This window comes from Rhinopithecus bieti, unplaced genomic scaffold (genome assembly GCF_001698545.2).
Source record: "Rhinopithecus bieti isolate Rb0 unplaced genomic scaffold, ASM169854v2 scaffold_3062, whole genome shotgun sequence".
Lineage (NCBI taxonomy): Eukaryota > Metazoa > Chordata > Mammalia > Primates > Cercopithecidae > Rhinopithecus > Rhinopithecus bieti.
This window is the reverse complement of record NW_016804432.1, coordinates 1,834,931-1,851,823: the sequence shown is the minus strand read 5'-3', so window position 1 is coordinate 1,851,823 and position 16,893 is coordinate 1,834,931. Positions and strand designations below refer to the sequence as shown.

The 16,893-nt window shown below is 38.7% G+C and overlaps 1 protein-coding gene across 1 annotated transcript in view; it reads right to left on the bottom strand.

The window, feature by feature from the left end:
- The window catches only part of CCDC141 (coiled-coil domain containing 141), a 215,293-nt gene that overhangs the window by 117,357 nt on the left and 81,043 nt on the right, over window positions 1–16,893 (bottom strand). Inside the window, 1 exon segment of the mRNA XM_017868275.1 lies at window positions 11,515–11,768. Coding sequence (XP_017723764.1) covers window positions 11,515–11,768 — 254 coding nt within the window.

Below are 16,893 nucleotides of genomic sequence, written 5' to 3'. Positions count from 1 at the left end.
AGAGGTAACAAAGGGGCTCCTCCCAACATTTTTTTCTTTGATTAGGTGAGACATGCATTTCTTTGCTTGTCTTGTTCATCACTGAAGACGCATGAGGAAAGTTGATACAGGGATGTACCAAAAATAGTGGGAAGGTTGGAAAAGAGGGAAGCTTGGGCTAAATACCTATTGAAGGTATTTAGCCTTGAGCAAAGAAGGACTCCGTTTTTTAAATATTTTTAATTTTTGTCTTGTTGGAAGTCCCACTTTGGACCCCTGCTGGTAGATAAGAATGAAGAAAGTAAAAGAAGTGAACAAGCCTTCCTTCCAAGAGAAGCATTAGGTACTAATTTAGGTAGGTTACAACATAACTTCAACTAATCTTTGCACCCCTCCTGTGATAAAGATATTTGTCTTTTCAATAGATGAGGTAACAGTTCAATAGACAGTTCAATAACTTGCCTAATTTCAAACCACCAATAGGAGGAAATTCTTGTAGGTAGGGACAGAAATGCCAGTGTCAAAATTCATACTATGCAATATTTTTCCTGCTTATTATATATATCTGCAGAAATAAAGGATTCTGGAGAAGAGAAGTGGCCTATATATATCTCATTAGGCTATATTTATGAACATTCTTAAAATAAAAACCAAAATGCAAAGCTATGGTTATAGAACCCAATTTTAACACCGAATTAGGTCCTGTATACAATCAGGGGCTCAGTGAAAATAGTTCATTAGAGAGGAGAATGAATGTGTGGGTCAGGCCTGTCAGAAGGAGTCCCTGAGAGCAAGATGCCAGCTGTGGGCAGTGGTGACAGCAAGAGCAGGCTGAGAATTTCACTTCTCAAATGACATGTGCCAAAGATAGGACTGAAAGATGGGGCATGCAAGCAATAGAAAATCCTCTCTGATGGTCAAGGATAAACAATGGAGGCATCAAGAAGGTGAACTTCTGCTGCAGCCCAAAGCAGTGCATCAGAATGTCATAAACCACTGCAGCTTATTTTTCTGCAATTTGTTCTACAATCTGAAATCAGATCTTTTTTATCTTTATTATGCTGGAGGAGGTGAACTAGCAATAAGCAATTCAAACCACCTTAACAGAAATGCTTAAGGGGAGATGAAAATCTCATCAAATTACTTTCATTTTCTTTTCCACGTGCAGAACTTGCTGAATAACCAGGTTCTATTAAGGACAAAAAACTGATAAAGGAAAAAAGCATCAGTTATTTATCTTCTTTAACCCAAGACTTTTGACCGTCTCTCTTGCAATTACCAAAATACACACATACAGAGAAATGCTTTCAACTGTAGTTGATGGTCACAGGTGACAGTTCTAATGCCTGCTTTGATTTTGAAGGCATGTTTCCATAGGGCTTTGGGTTTTTTTCTTCTTTTTTTACAGTAGAGGAACCAGTTGTATTTTGTATTAGACAATACAGTCAAATGAGCTCTGGACTTAACTAGCAATAACCAGATTTGAAATATCTGTTTGGTCCACTAGGTGATTCTAATGCACATTAGAAGAGATGCTAAAGCTGTGTTGCTGATGTTTGCACCTGCAGACTTGGGAGGAGGGCAGAAAAAAACAATTACTGCCAAAAACGTGGATTGGGTTTCCATTTTTAGATGTATTCTGGGACTGATCTAGTTATTGGCCTGGTACTATTTGGACTTAGAGATTCCAGGAGGACAATGCTCACAATTTTCTTCTGCAGAATTTGGGAGCCCTTTGTGAATTACTGAAATCAACTGGAAGGTATCTGTATCTCCTCAACAAATTCCAGTATCAAATCCCGGTATTCTCTATTGAGGGGCAGTAGGAAAGCTAAAATATGTTATTTTAAGGCAAAACTTGTTACTTTATGAACAGCTTTACATACAATCCTTTTTCCTGTCTAGAATAATAATTTTATGTATTTAACTATTCTGACTTGTGTTAGCATATAATTTCTCTTCTCACATCTATATTTCATTTAAAAAAAAGGCAGTAAGGACTTCCCTTCTTAACATTGCCCACAACAATTATTTGTGTTTAGGTAGGCTCTTTACTTCCAACTACTTAATGGATGGAAAGTTATTTCGTCCAATGGACAAAATCAGTACAGTAGAAGTCTCTGGACTTAAATTTTATTTCTAACATTACCTCTGACTCATTGAAAATAACTTCCCGAGCAGTGGAAAGAAATTGTTTTTCAGGAGAGGAAACAGCCCCATCCAGTGTCTTGGCAATGTGTATCCCTGCCAAAGATATCGAAGGCATGGTTTTCCCAATATAACTTAAAATTCCACCCTAAGTGATCTTCAGCCAATTATATTCATTGTGTGTGTAAGATAAAGGGAGTGAGAGACGGACCGACAGACAGTACAGAGCTACTTAGGAGTGGGACCAAAGTTTGACATTTTCATTTTACCTTCCCATTTCCTAGGTCAGGCAGCTTAATGGATTTCCTACCAAAGTTTTGGCCTGAACCTCTGGTTGCTGGGAAAAACAATGAATCAGAAACTGTCATATAGACAGAATAAATAACTGGTAAATTTTAAAAGATGTCTTCATCTTTTTAAAGCATGCCATTTATTGTTTGCTTAAGAGTCTCCCTACAATATGCATTAAAATTAATTCATCCTTTTGGGTTGTCTTTGGGATTGGATCACGAGAATGAGGGAAGAGGGGAAAATGATTTCTACTCCCTGGCTAGTTTGGTATGGTGGCAGGAGAAAAGAGAAGCCAATGATCACCAGGGACAAACACCAGGGGTAGGGAAGGAAAAGAGCTTAGAGAGGTAAAAGGAGACCCACAGGCAGCCCCAGGGCTTAGCAGATAGGCAGCAACAGCTAATTCTGTCATACAATGGGCATGAGGATTAGAAGCAACCACAGAGCCTTCCCCAGGGAGCACACACACACATCACTTCTGAGAGTGAATGTGGTCACAGTGTGTGTCCCCATCCCCCTTACCAACCTACTTGGGGGCTTCAATAACCAAAATGTTGGTAAGCCATCAGTTCAACTGAACAGTATACAGGAATGACCTAATTTAATGAAAATGTAATCAACTATAATAAGTATAAGTGACCTAAAGAAATAGCTAAAGGGCGGAGAAACTTAAGAAGTGGAAAATTGGTTTTAAACTCTATCTTCCAGCTAAAGCTGACCTTTTGAGTAAACTAGACTGGATATAAAGACATGAAATGGTATTTATGCCCTGTTCATATCAGAACATTTTAGAAAGTTAAGACTATCTAGTGGTTTATGGAATTGGTGTGGGATGTGGCCAGTGTGTCTGATTTTGTAGGCTAGTGATTATCCAGTAAAGGTCAGAAAGTGACCACCAAAGTATGTAGTGATATGGCGAACATTTGAAAAGTATTGAGCACCTACAATATGCCAAGCTGTGCTCAAAGCATTTTAAAATGTATATTTTTTATTTTTACAATAAATCTATAGGTAGATACTGTTATTATCCCCATTTTATAGAAAAAGGCACAGAGGCCAAGTAACTGGCCCAAAACCACATACCTAGTAAATGTAAAAGCTAGGACTGGTATCCATGCCATCTGCACCAGAGTCCCTCTGTTTCAACCTTTGAACTGCAGTGCCATTGGAAGCAATAGTCATTCGCATACATTCCAGTTAGAAAAGGTTTTTTTTCCTGTCAAAATTACATGATCCTTCTACAAATACTATCAGATCTTTCGCATTTACTGTTGGCGTGCCCTAGAGAGAATTCTAGAGACAGACTGCATACCAAAATGAAATTCTGTGATAAATTTTCATCTGTGGACAGTGGGACAGTCATTTATACCTGTTACTGACCCAACGGTTTGATACCAGTGTCACCAAAATAATGCAACCCTTATTTTGGCCTTATGCCAGCCAACGTATGAAAGCTGCCTTCAGAGGACTTCTTTTCCTTTTTTTTTTTTTTTTTTTTTTGAGGCAGCAGCTCACATTTATTGAGAGATGCAAATGCATGTATTTTTAATGCAATCACTAGAGATTTAGGAAATACTAAGTTAAACAACAAGACCAGATTTGCAAACATGAAAATAAAAGGTAATGCTCAAGACTGACCAATATGGTGGGAACTAGTACTCAACTCCAACTAGTTGGAGTCAAATTTAAACAACTTTTGTGGGGGTAATTTGACAGATGGATCATGGGACTTAAAACTTGTTCACATTCTATCAACCCCCAATTTCCACTTTTGGGAATAACACTCTTTATCCAGGAATACCACCTCTTGGAATATGAAAGATACACTCAAGAATGCAATTGAAGAGGCTCATTATGCGTCGTCACAATCATGGGACCAGGACTGACGTTTTGTTGATGTAAATGTTTCAAAGTATTTTCACTCACACCTTCTCATTTATTTTTCACAAAATCTCTTGGTGATAGGTTTAGTATCTCCATTTCAAAATTTCCAAAGCAATAGATAAGAAGCTCAGGTAAGTCAAGGAACTTCCAGAGAAGGACTTTCAAAATTATGCATTTAAGCTGTTTAATCATTCAAGTTCTAAATCCTAGTTAGAAGGCGGCATCCTATATAAGAGAATACACTCACATGTGCCTGTATGGGTGCACAGTTTTACAGATGTCCACCAGACACAAGATTGGTGCCCAGAGGCTATGCTCATATATGTCATCTTTAATATCGTTTAAATTGCCCATTGACAAGGAATATACTGCATGATTATGATACACATTTTACTCAAATTATAAAACCACAAAACCTTCTGATGTGAATTCTATTATCCTTCCTGCCCCTAAAGATGTATAACCCATATGTGATCTGGGTAGTAAAAACAGATTGTCTGCCCTCATGTCTTAATTCTCCTAGACGTCCTTGACACTGTCTTGTACACACAGACCATGAATAGCTTAGTTTTAATATATTTGTTTGTCTCACTTATGCCTGATTGGAGCAATTGAGAAAAATTACATTCATAAATCTTCTTGCCAAGATAATTAATTATGCACGAAGTACTTCAAGCTGCTTCTGATTTTCATTAATGAGGCAGATTATCGACAAAATAAGATGCTGCTGGAGCTGAAAAGAAAGGTCAGCTGCTTATCTTTAAATGTAAAACAAGAGTTCATTTTTACATCTGAAAAACAATGATGAAAGAACATGCTATAATTATCTGTATGAGGCGATCACATCCCAATTAAGATAGGAAAGTATGTGGTTTTCATTTACTGTTTTCCTGCAATTGATGTGAATCCTAAGTCCCCATCATGCTGGTCACTTAATTTCTTTTCCAAAGGAGAATTAGCTGAACTATTATAGTTCAAAAGCATTAGGCCACAGCACTCAGAAACAGAGAAGCACTAAATGTATCTTTTAAATGGCCCTTACGAGAGAAGACACATCACATATTCAGACATCCACATTAGTATTCATCAGTAATCTTTGCCCTATTTCTTTACTTAATTTCCCTTTTTCTTAATTGGTTAAAATGATTGACAAAGTTGATATTTCATTAATGTAAAGATTGATAGCTCCTGTGTTCACTTAAAATAAGACAGAACTGACAAAAAAAAAAAAAAAAAAAAAAAAAAAAAAAAAAAAAAAAACCTTTGCCCTCCAATGAAATGTGGTTCCATATGTTCTAGAATTATCAGGTAGATCATTCAAGAACATGATAACTATAAAACCCAAATTGCGAACTGAGTGACACTCAGCTCAGTGTCCCTGCTGCAATTCTTCACCATTGTACCATCAACAACACTTTAGAACATTCAGGCCGGGCACAGTGGCTCATGCCTGTAATCCCAGCACTTTGGGAGGCCAAGACCAGCAGGTCACTTGAGCCCAGGAGTTCAAGACCATCCTGGGCAACATGGTGAAACCCCGTCTCTACTAAAATGCAAAACATATAGCCAGCGTGGTGGCGGGTGTCTGTAGTCCCAGTTACTCGGGAGGCTGAGGCACGAAAATTGCTTGAACCCTGGAGGTGGAGGTTGTAGTGAGTTGAGATTGTGCCACTGCTCTCCAGCCTGGGTGACAGAATGAGACTCTGTCTCAAAAAGAAAAAAAATAATAATAACAATAATAAACAGAAGTTCAGAAAAACTGAAAAACTCAGGTGAGATAATTTCTGTTTATACATACCTGGACTTTAAAGTGATTCCTTGTTCATATAATTATCAACAGAGTAAGCATTAATTATTGTTTATAATATTAAGAAATCAAAGCAAATCTATCTCCTTATTAATAAAATACTGTTTAAATTGTTTTATATTCAAATAGCAGAATACTACACACTTATTAAAATTAATTGCTCTACTTAAACACAGAATATGTTTCTGATTGTTTTCAATTTAACAAAAAAACAGGTTGTAATACAGTATATATAGGCTAATTCAATTAATTTTCATTTGTTTGTTTAGTTTTTTATAATAAATGTGTGTGCCTGTGACTATGCTCACACTTGAATAAAAGTCTAGAAGGTAGCAGTATGCCAAATTTCCAGTAGCAATCTGCATGGAGGGTGATCGCTACATTTTAACAAAGAAGCATTTTAAAATCACAAGCAGAAAAAAAGATACTACTTTTTGTTTTAAACTATCATTTCAGTGCCCGTTGAAAAGGGTAGCTGTTAACATTATTAAAGCGACTTTTATTTTATCACATCCTGTGAACTCAAATAATAAAACTGGTCTTCAATCTGAGACCAATCGTCATCTGAGCATGACATTGCGGGGCGAGGAGTGGGGAGAGTATGTAACATGTCGGGCCTTCACCATCTTTTTCAGACATGATGGTAACAACTGCTAACACTAAGATAGTAGTTGGTATTATTATTCATATTTTTACAGAAAACTGAGCCTCAGGGAAGTTAAATAATTGCTGTTACTCAGCCAGTAAGTGGTGAAGCTAGGATTTGAACCCAGCTAACAGTCTGGCCCCAGGATCTGTACTCTTACCAACATAAAGAGACAATACTTAGCTTTATTAACTAACTACTCCAACTGCTGTCACTGCTGTTAACAAGAGAAAATGTCACATAGGTGTTTTAAGATTCAGAGTCCAAATTTTATTTTTATTTTATTTTTTGAGACAGAGGGTCTTACTCTGTCATCCAGGCTGAAATGCAATGGTGCAATCTTGGCTCACTGCAGCTTTGGCCTCTTGGGCTCAAGCCACCCATCCATCTCAGTCTCCCAAGTATCTGGGACTACAGGAGCATGGCACCATGCCTGGCTCATTTGTGTGTGTGTGTGTGTGTGTTTTGTAGATACAGGGTTTTGCCATGTCACCCAGGCTGGTCTCGAACTCCCGGGCTCAAGCAATCTGCCTGCTTACTCTGTTGATAATTATATGAAAAAGGAATCACTTTAAAGTCCAGGTATGTATAAGCACAAATTATCTCACCTGAGTTGTTCAGTTTTCCTAAACTTCTGTTTATTATTATCATTATTATTATTTTTCTTTTTGAGACAGAGATTGCTTAAGCAATCTCACCTCCCACAGTGCTGGTGTTATAAGCATTCACCACCACACCCAGCCTAAGAGCCTAAATTTTATGTTTAAGGAAATGACTATCTTGTTTATTGACTGGTTATATTTACTATAATGTTGATTATTCTTATTATAATTAATTTTTGTTCAAGTGCTGTTAGGAATGGAGTCTAAACGAGAGCCTCATTCCCTTAACCACGAATGTGCATTCTTAAATCCTAACCATACTTGTAACAGCCTCCAATAACTAAACAGTATTAAGAGACCTAGACATGTATGACAACAGTAATGCTACATCCGGGGGAAAGAATCTGGGCTGAATGAGAAAGCTTTCATAAGTTGTAAGGTTTAACCACAGAGAGGGAGGGCAAAGAAACTAATATTTATTAAGTACCTCTTAAAATGCTACGCATTGTGCTACATGTTTTGCACATTATTTCATTTAATCCTTATAACAACTCTGTGATTTAAGTATTATTCCCAATTTAAAGATGAGGCCCATTAAAACAGCAATGAGATACCACAACACAGCTATCAAAGTGGTCAAAATCTGGAACACTGACAATGCCAAATGCTGACAAGGATGTAGAGCAACAGGAACGCTCATTCATTGCTGGTGGGAATCCAAAATGGTACAGCCTCTTTGAAAAATAGTTTAGCAGTTTCTTAAAAAACTAAACACACTCTCGCCATATGATCCAGCAATCGAGTTCCTTGGTATTTATCTATATAAATTGAAAACTTATGTTCACATAAAAAGCTGCACATGGATGTCCACAACAGCTTTATTCATAATTGCCAAAATTTGGAAGTAACTAAGATGCCAGTAGATTAATGGATGAACAAACTGTGGTAAATGCAGACAATGGGATATTTATTGATTTATTGATTTATTTATGTTATTTGAGACAGAGTATTGCTCTGTATCACCTGGACTGGAGTGTAGTAGCATAATCATGGCTCACTGCAGTCTCAACCTACCAGAGTCAAGGGATCCTCCGACTTCAGCCTCCTGAGTAGCTGGGATCACAGGTACACACCATCACACCTGTCTACTTTAAAAAATTTTTTGTAGAGACAGGGTCTCCCTGCTTTGCCCAGAGTTGTCTAGAATATTATTTAGCGCTAAGCATAAATGAGCTATCAAGCCATGAAAGGACATGGAGGAAACTTAAATGCATATTACTAAATGAAAAACGCCAATCTGAAAAGTCCTGTATGATTCTAACTATATGACATTATGGACAAGGCAAAACTATGGGAACAGTAAAGATTAGTGTTTACCAGAGGTTAGAGGGAAGGGAGCAATGAATAAGCAGAGCACAGGGGATTATTAGGGCAGTGAAAATGGTTTCCATGATGCTATGATGGTGGATGCATGTCATTACACATTTGTTCAAACCCATATGTACGTGGAATTGGACATTTGGAATGTACATCATCAAGAGTGAACCTTCCTGTAAACTGTGGACTTTGGGTGATAGTGATGTGTCACTGTAGGCCCATTGATTGTAAACAAGCTATTCTGAGGGGAGATGCTGATAAAGAGAGAAACTGCACGTGTTGGGGCAGGGAACATATAAGAAATCTCTGTACCTTTCTCTCAATTTTTCTGTGAACCTAAAAGATCTCTAAAAAATAAACTTTACTTTTTAAAAAGCACCCCTCCCAAAAGCATTCACCTCTAAAACAAAATGAGACCCCATAAGTTAGAGAACTTACCAAGTCAGAAATCTTCTACTATACCTTACTTAATTTATTAGCAAATATATTTTTGCTTTCCAGGTTTAGCAAGGGATTTAGATTTCCTTTAAGAATGTGGCCGAGTTAGAATGTTCATTTTGAATCTTCTAAATTTTCAGGTGATTTTTTTCTTTTCTTTTTACTACAGAGGATTCAAGTGGATGATTACTGCCATAGTCATGGGGCAGAAAGGCAAAATTACTGTTTTAAAAATAAATAAAATTACTGTAGCTATTTTCTCATTATTGGGAAATTGTTCTGTTTGGGAAGCCTCTTTGAAGAGGCTTTATTTTTTTGGAGACAGAAGGTCTCTGTGTTAATCCAGATAAGAGATGTTGAGGTTTAAAATACAAATACTTCTCTGTATGATAAAGCAAGAGGAGTTTTTAATGTATTTTTGGAAGCACTAGAGGCAGGGGCTTGGGGTTGTAAACACAAGAATGAAGAGATAAAAGGAAGGTTCCTTTAAGGGGATAGTAGCTCTGGGAACATGGTGGCTGGTCAGGATTAGGGCAGAGACAGACAGAGAGGAGCAAGGGAGCTAAAATACACCCACTCATGCTCGGAAGGACAAAGAACTTTGGAAACAGTTGTCTTACAATTTTAAGTTTCTTGTCCTGAGGATTAATTTCCTCCTTGTTATGCCAGAGTCATCAGGAAAAGACCTTTGCATTGGACGATAATGCTTTGGGAAATGAGCATGTGAAAGTGCATGTCAGAGTGTATAATGGCTAGAGCAGAGTCCGCAGGTCAAGCACAGCAGAAGCAGAACAGGAGGAGCGGGCGGCAGTCAGTGTAAAATGATAAAAGCAAGGTAGCTTAGAAAGTGTATGGTGACTTAGAGGGCAATGGCAACCAAATGCAAGCAGGAGAATACATGACTGACATCTACATTTGGGTCTCTGCTCTATGCCACTTTCTCGGAGAGGCTTCTTCGATTCCTTCTTTGATGAAAAGTTGACCAACACATGTCAAAATTCATTACGTTATTCGATTTCATCATCAGGTTTATCATTGTACTCATCATTTGTTTATTATAAGTCCTCATCACATTAGAACAATGGTTCTTAACTGGGGGTAATTTTGTCCCCCAGGGGACATTTGGCAATGTCTAGAGACAGTTCTGGTGTTTCACAACTGGGGATGTTGTACTGGTATCTCGTTGGTAGAGGCCAGCAATGCTGCTCAGTATCCTAGAGTGTGCTGGACAGGACAGCCTCCCACAACCAGGAATTACCTAGCACCAAATGTCAATAGTGTGAAGGTTGAGAAACATTGAATTAGAAGAAAATTTCCTAGAGGAAAAAGGCACCTTCTTGTGGTCTAGTATATCCCCAACACTTATGATAGGAACTGGTACATAGTAGGTGCTCAATAAGTATTAATTGAAAGGCTGATCATCATTTAGGCTCTCATTTTTCCAGCTTGAAATAAGAACCAGTTTCTTCTGGATTCATATGCGCTTCCAAATATATGAATGTCTCTTCAATTTGGATGGAGCAATAATATTAAACATATGGAAAAACCTCTTTCCTGTGTATCTAGGCCAGGAGACCTCCCTCCACATAATTTCTCCCTAAAAATTCCTTTCACTTAATCTGTACAGATTTAAACATGGAATTAAGACAATCAGAAGTGTTGTGATAAACTTCTCACTTATTTGAGTTGGGGGTTTGCAAAGAGAGTTCTGCCCACTCTTCGCATCAAATAATTGTAGCAGAAGAAATCCATGTCAAGCACATTGACAACCCATCAGAAATGTGCTCGCAGCCTGGGTAATGAGCTCTAATGAGCCTACAAACTCATCAACCCCCAAAGCCCTCTGACCACAGATCCTGCAGCTATGGGCCAAGGTCATATTTCTTGATTGGCATCAAACTACTCTTCTAAGAACATTATCTCTATTTTGGGCTGACAGACTTTTTTTACTGATGTAAGCAGCAATCTAGCACAATTTGGCAGCATCATGCCTCTTCAACTTTTAAGAAAATTGCAATTAACATTTCAAAATGTTAAAGAAACATGTCTAAAAGTAGTGACCTGGAAGGAAGGAAGAATCCGACAATAGAATACATTCATTCTCAAAACTACCCACAGGTGTTCTCTCATTTATAAAATCAACAGTATAATGAAAAAATGCATACATTTGATTTTATATTACTTACAGGGAAAAATAACATGGTAGTTTGGATGAAAGCTTTTTGGACCAAAGACCAAAGGATTTGACCATGAAGACTGACGAACTGCCCCAGGGAATGGTTAATCCATATAACAACTAATCAGTTGAGACTGGAACATCATCCAATGCCCCTTTGGGTTACCTGGTTTTCTCGTTGGTCCCACTGACATATCTGCAGAACCTGACTCAATTCTTGCCACTGTTGCTTCAAGTACTTGTCTAACTGTCTTCTCCTGTCTTGTAGAAGTTCAAGAAGGCTGTCAATCTTCAGACAGCTGCTATGAGCTCCCTGAATCAACTCAGGATTCACATTAGGTCCTTCACACTTGAATTTTTCTATGAAGTCAGTGAGTTGTTGACTTTTGTTTAAAAGGGCTAAAGACCGTTCCAAGAGTTCTAGAAGAAAATTAGAAAGAAGAAAGAATAATGATATTAGCAAGCTTTTATACAGCAATATTTAGACTCTTCACAATGTAAAATATATGTAATTTTTGTGTTAATAAAAAACAAGTTGTGCTGCAAGGAATTAAAATATGTGGACAGAAACTGCCTACAGTACTTCAAAGAAAAAACTGGTCAAACACCTTAGCCTAGCAATTGTGATAGTGCTAACTGCCAACTGATGGGATGCTTTGTTCAGCAATTGTGTGATTCAGGACAGGGAGTAGAATGAGCGTGGGATTTTGACATTGCTGCAGTTTTCAGCCGTATGATGCTGGGTAAGTGTTCTACATTCTAAGGTGATTGGACTAAAGCTGAGGTTTAAAGGCTAGTGCCTGGGATGACCAAACAAAAACTCAATAAATGTGGTGGCCAGGTGCCCAAATGTCAGGGACTACAGCAAAGTGGAAAATGCTTGCTAAAAGGGTCAGCTGTCACTCAGTTCTGACGAACTGTTGACATGAAGAATATGGGTTCAGTGTTGATGGAGCTTCCAATTATTAAAAGAGTTTCAAATGCAAATTTTATATGAAAATTCTGACTTCTAAATCTTTCATAATTCATATTTTTTAATTAAAAAATCACAGGATAATGAAGCATAGATATCTCTCAAATGGGCTACCAGTATGTGATCTCTGGAGTAAATAGCATTGTAAGTTTGGGTAACATCTTGTAGAATTGGGATGTTAAGCCTAGAAATTGAAGAACTACTAAGGGAGAAAGTGTAGGAAGAAGAAAGAGTTGAGAATAGCACATTGAGGGGCATCTACACTTGGGGATCAACTGAAGGAGCAGTTGGAGAACTATCCACTCTCCATCAGGCAGAAATGAAGGAGTTGTCCATGATATCCCTCTCCTTCATCCCGCCATCATCAAGACCTGTTGATATTACATGGTATCTCTGGCATCTGTCTACTTCTCTCTATCCTCACCACGGAAAGTATCATTTGTTGCCAGGATGTACAGTCTTCTCTTAATTGTATCCTCTCTCCAATCCATCTATCAATGTTCCAGACTTTAGCCACAGTGATCTTTTCTAAACATAGCATCTGTTTCCTTCTTTCTTTCTTTCTTTCTTTCTTTCTTTCTTTCTTTCTTTCTTTCTTTCTTTCTTTCTTTCTTTCTTTCTTTCTTTCTTTCTTTCTTTCTTTTTTCTTTCTTCCTTTCTTCCTCTCTTTCTCTTTCCCTTTCTTTCTTCTTTCTTTCTTTCTTCTTTCTTTCTTTCTTTTCTTTTTTCTTTCTTCCTTTCTTCCTCTCTTTCTCTCTTTCCCTTTCTCTCTCTCTCTTTCTTTCTTTCTTTCTTTCTTTCTTTCTTCCTTCCTTCCTTCCTTCCTTCCTTCCTTCCTTCCTTCCTTCCTTTCTTTCCTCTCTCTGTCACACACACATGCATGCACGCACGCACACACACACACATACAGTTAAACAATGGCACCCCATTGCCTTAAAATTAAAGACAGACCCCTTAATGTAGATTACTATGTCTGGCATGGTCTAGTCTCTTCCTTCCTTTTCAAATTGTCTCCATTTCTCAATTTTTCATTCTTCTTTAAAATCCTCACACATGCCATACTCCCTCCTGACCCTGAACTTTTCACTATGTCCACTCACAGGGACACCATTCTCCTCAACACCCTCCTTCGTTACCTTTACTGTACTCATACTTCGTGCCAACTGTCACTTCCTCAAAGGACAAACCAGATGAGATCAAATATTCTCATACTTAATGTCTGTCTTTGCCACTAGGCTCCATTGCAACATGAGGATAGAGACCATGACTGCATCCAGCACTTAGCACGGTGACTGGTACAGGAGATTTGCTATCATTTTTGTAGAATGATAGAGTGAGAACAAATATTTTGAAATGTGGGGGGAGGAGATTGGGAGAGCTACAGATGTTAGAGATCAGAAGTTCTCCAGAGATGTAAAAAAGAGAAGTTGAGAAGACTTGAGTTTTGTGATGGAAACAGAAGCCAAGTTACCAGGGTGAGGAGTGAGAAGGCAATGAGAAGTGAGAAGAAAGTGAGCTGAGAAGTGGGAAGGCAACAAGCAGGACAATCTTTGAGACATTTGTTTTTATAAGAAAAGAAAACGCTAGGATAGTATCTTGAGAGAATAACAGGGTCAAATATACTGTTTTTTATTATTATGGTTTTATTTTCAGGATGGGGGAACTGTGGAGAACACTGGGAGAGTAAGCATCTTACCAAGTCTGACACTAATAAAAATGGACTGAACCGGTGCTGAAACTCAAGACTTGTGATTAGTATAACTCAGTGTTCTTCCACTATAGGGACACACTCAACTTCAGCATTCTCACTTTTGGCAGTTTATTATGATGTAGGCTGAGGTAGTTGGGCCAGTTTTCTCTTTCAATTGACACCTTTTTTTTTTTTTTTTGGAAAGCTGGAGGAGAGAATAAGATAAGTGAATATACTGTAAAAAGGCATTTTGAGATGAAAAGGAAATAATTTGAAGTAGTTTATTCCACATGACCTAGATCTGTCCTGTAAAATATTAGCTAGTAGTATCTGCTCCGAATGACAGTGTGATTATGCCCCCTGGGCAATTTGATTGTGAGTCAACAATGCAAAGAAACAAAAGACAAAAACAACCACAGACTTCAACCAGGTCAGAAGAACGGGAGAATGTAGATAGCATAAGAAAAGTCAGGGAGAACATCATAATTCAAGTCAATTTCTTTGGAAAAAAGAAATGGAAGCAAACATGAACAAGATGGGACTGAGGGTAGGGTTCAGGAAAAGATCTATCTGCTCAGAACAAGTTCTTACGGGGAGGTCCAAGACACAACTGGAGAAACGAGTTATAGCAGGCCTTACCTATCAGACTGAATAGTTTAATTTGTATATCCTTAATGAAGTAAGAAGTACGATGGAATCTCCTTTTATATAGAGAGAGAAATAGTCTTTTTCCTTTGCATTGAAGAGCTTGTTATGATATTGTGAACAGCTACACATAAACATACACACACATACAGACCACACATGAGAAGTTTGGGAAGGCAACAGGGTCTCCACAGGGTTTCCTTCCTTCCTGTAACTAATTCTTACACATTAGACTTTCCAAATGAGAGAGGGAGGCACAACTTTAGGTTCTCAAGGTATTGCAGACTAATGGTCAACCTGTTCTGGTTCCCGTGAGAACACGAACAATTAGCCAAAATTACAATTCACATTTTTCTTTCCTGGTTTTCTGTTTCACCTTCTGCCAAAATAATATAACAACTACCACAATATTGCCACGCACACAGCCTCCTGAGCCAGTATTAACTTGTAAAATGTATCCAGGCTGAGTCAGTCTGTTACCTGCCACCACGACGGCTGTTGAGGTGGATGGATTCTTCCCTCAGTTTCCTCTGCCAGTTCCCTCAGTCTTTCAGTTTCTTACATTTTGCTTCTTCACAGTTTACATTTTCCTAGCTATTTATTCCATCAGTTGATCTTACAAAGTGATGTGTTTTTCCCCAAGGGTAAACTGTCTAGATATATTGCGACCTTCAAGAACATCTTTACAGTCAATTTATTTTAAAGATTGTATATCAGCACAGACAAAATTCTTCTTACTGACACAATACCTTGTGATGTGAACTTAGAAAATAGTCGATAAATTTTCATTAATTGTTTTGATTAATTTTCAATCTATCTAAAAAATTATCATTAAAGTTCACAAAATACATATTTTATATTAATACCTCTATAATTTGCCACAATTATTAAGTATAAATAACCAATTTAGATGGTATAATAGGTATACACAAGGTGGATAGGTTTATAGCTTGTTTTCCAAATGAGTACTTTATAAAATCCATCAAGGTCACCATCTTGGTCCTGAGATAATGTATGATATTTCTTCCTAATACTTCAAAAAATATTCTAAATGTTCCCCAGTGGGATGGTTTCTCTTGAACATAATTAATGGGTATTTTCAAATAGAGACAAAAGTACAGATAATAGTATAATGGGCCACCAGGAATGTATACCCTAGCTAGGTTTAAGATAGAAAAAACATTCACGATTGCTGGCAAGATGGCTGAATGGGAACAGCTCCGGTCTGTAGCTCCTAGATAGATTGACACAGAAGGAAGGTGATTTCTGCATTTCCAACTGAGGTACCCAGTTCATCTCATTGGTACTGGTTGGACAGTGGGTGCAGCCCACAGAAGGCGAGCCAAAGCAGGGTGGTGTGTCACCTCACCCAGGAAGCACAAAGGGTAGGGGAATTTTCTTCGCAACCCACAAACCAGGAGATCCCCTCCGGTGCCCACCCCACCAGGCCCCTGGGTTTCAAGCAAAAAACTGGGGAGCCATTTGGGCAGACATCGAACTAGCTACAGGAGTTCTTTTTTTCCATACCCCAGGGCACCTTGAACACCAGCGAGACAAAACTCTTCACTCCCCTGGAAAGGGTACTGAAGCCAAGGAGCCAAGTGGTCTGGCTCGGCAGGTTCCACCCCCACAGAGCCCAGCAAACTAAGATCCACTGGCTTGAAATTCTCGCTGTCAGCACAGCAGCAGTCCGAGATTGACCCAGGATGTTCGAGCTTGGTGGGGATAGGAGCATCCGTAATTGCTGAGGCTTGAGTAGGCCGTTTTACACTCACAGTGTAAACAAAGCCACTGGGAATTTCGAACTGGGGGGAGCCCACTGCAGCTCAGCAAGGCTGCTGTGGCCAGACTGCCAGATTTCTTTTCTCTGAGCAGGGCATTTCTGAAAAAAAGGCAGCAGCCCCCGTCAAGGACTCAGAGATAAAACTCCCATCTCCCTGGGACAGAGCACCTGGGGAAAGGGGTAGCTATGGGTGAAGTTTCAGCAGACTTGAACATCCCCGCCTGACAGATCTGAAGAGTAGTGAACCTCCCAGCACAGCATTCAAACTCTGCTAAGGGTCAGATTGTCTCCTCAAGTGGGTCCCTGACCCCTGTGTATCCTGACTGGCAGACACCTCCCAGTAGGGGCCGACAGACACCTCATACAGGAGAGCTCTGACTGGCATCTAGCAGGTGCCGCTCTGGGACGAAGCTTCCAGAGGAAAGATCAGGTGGCAATCTTTGCTGTTCTGCAG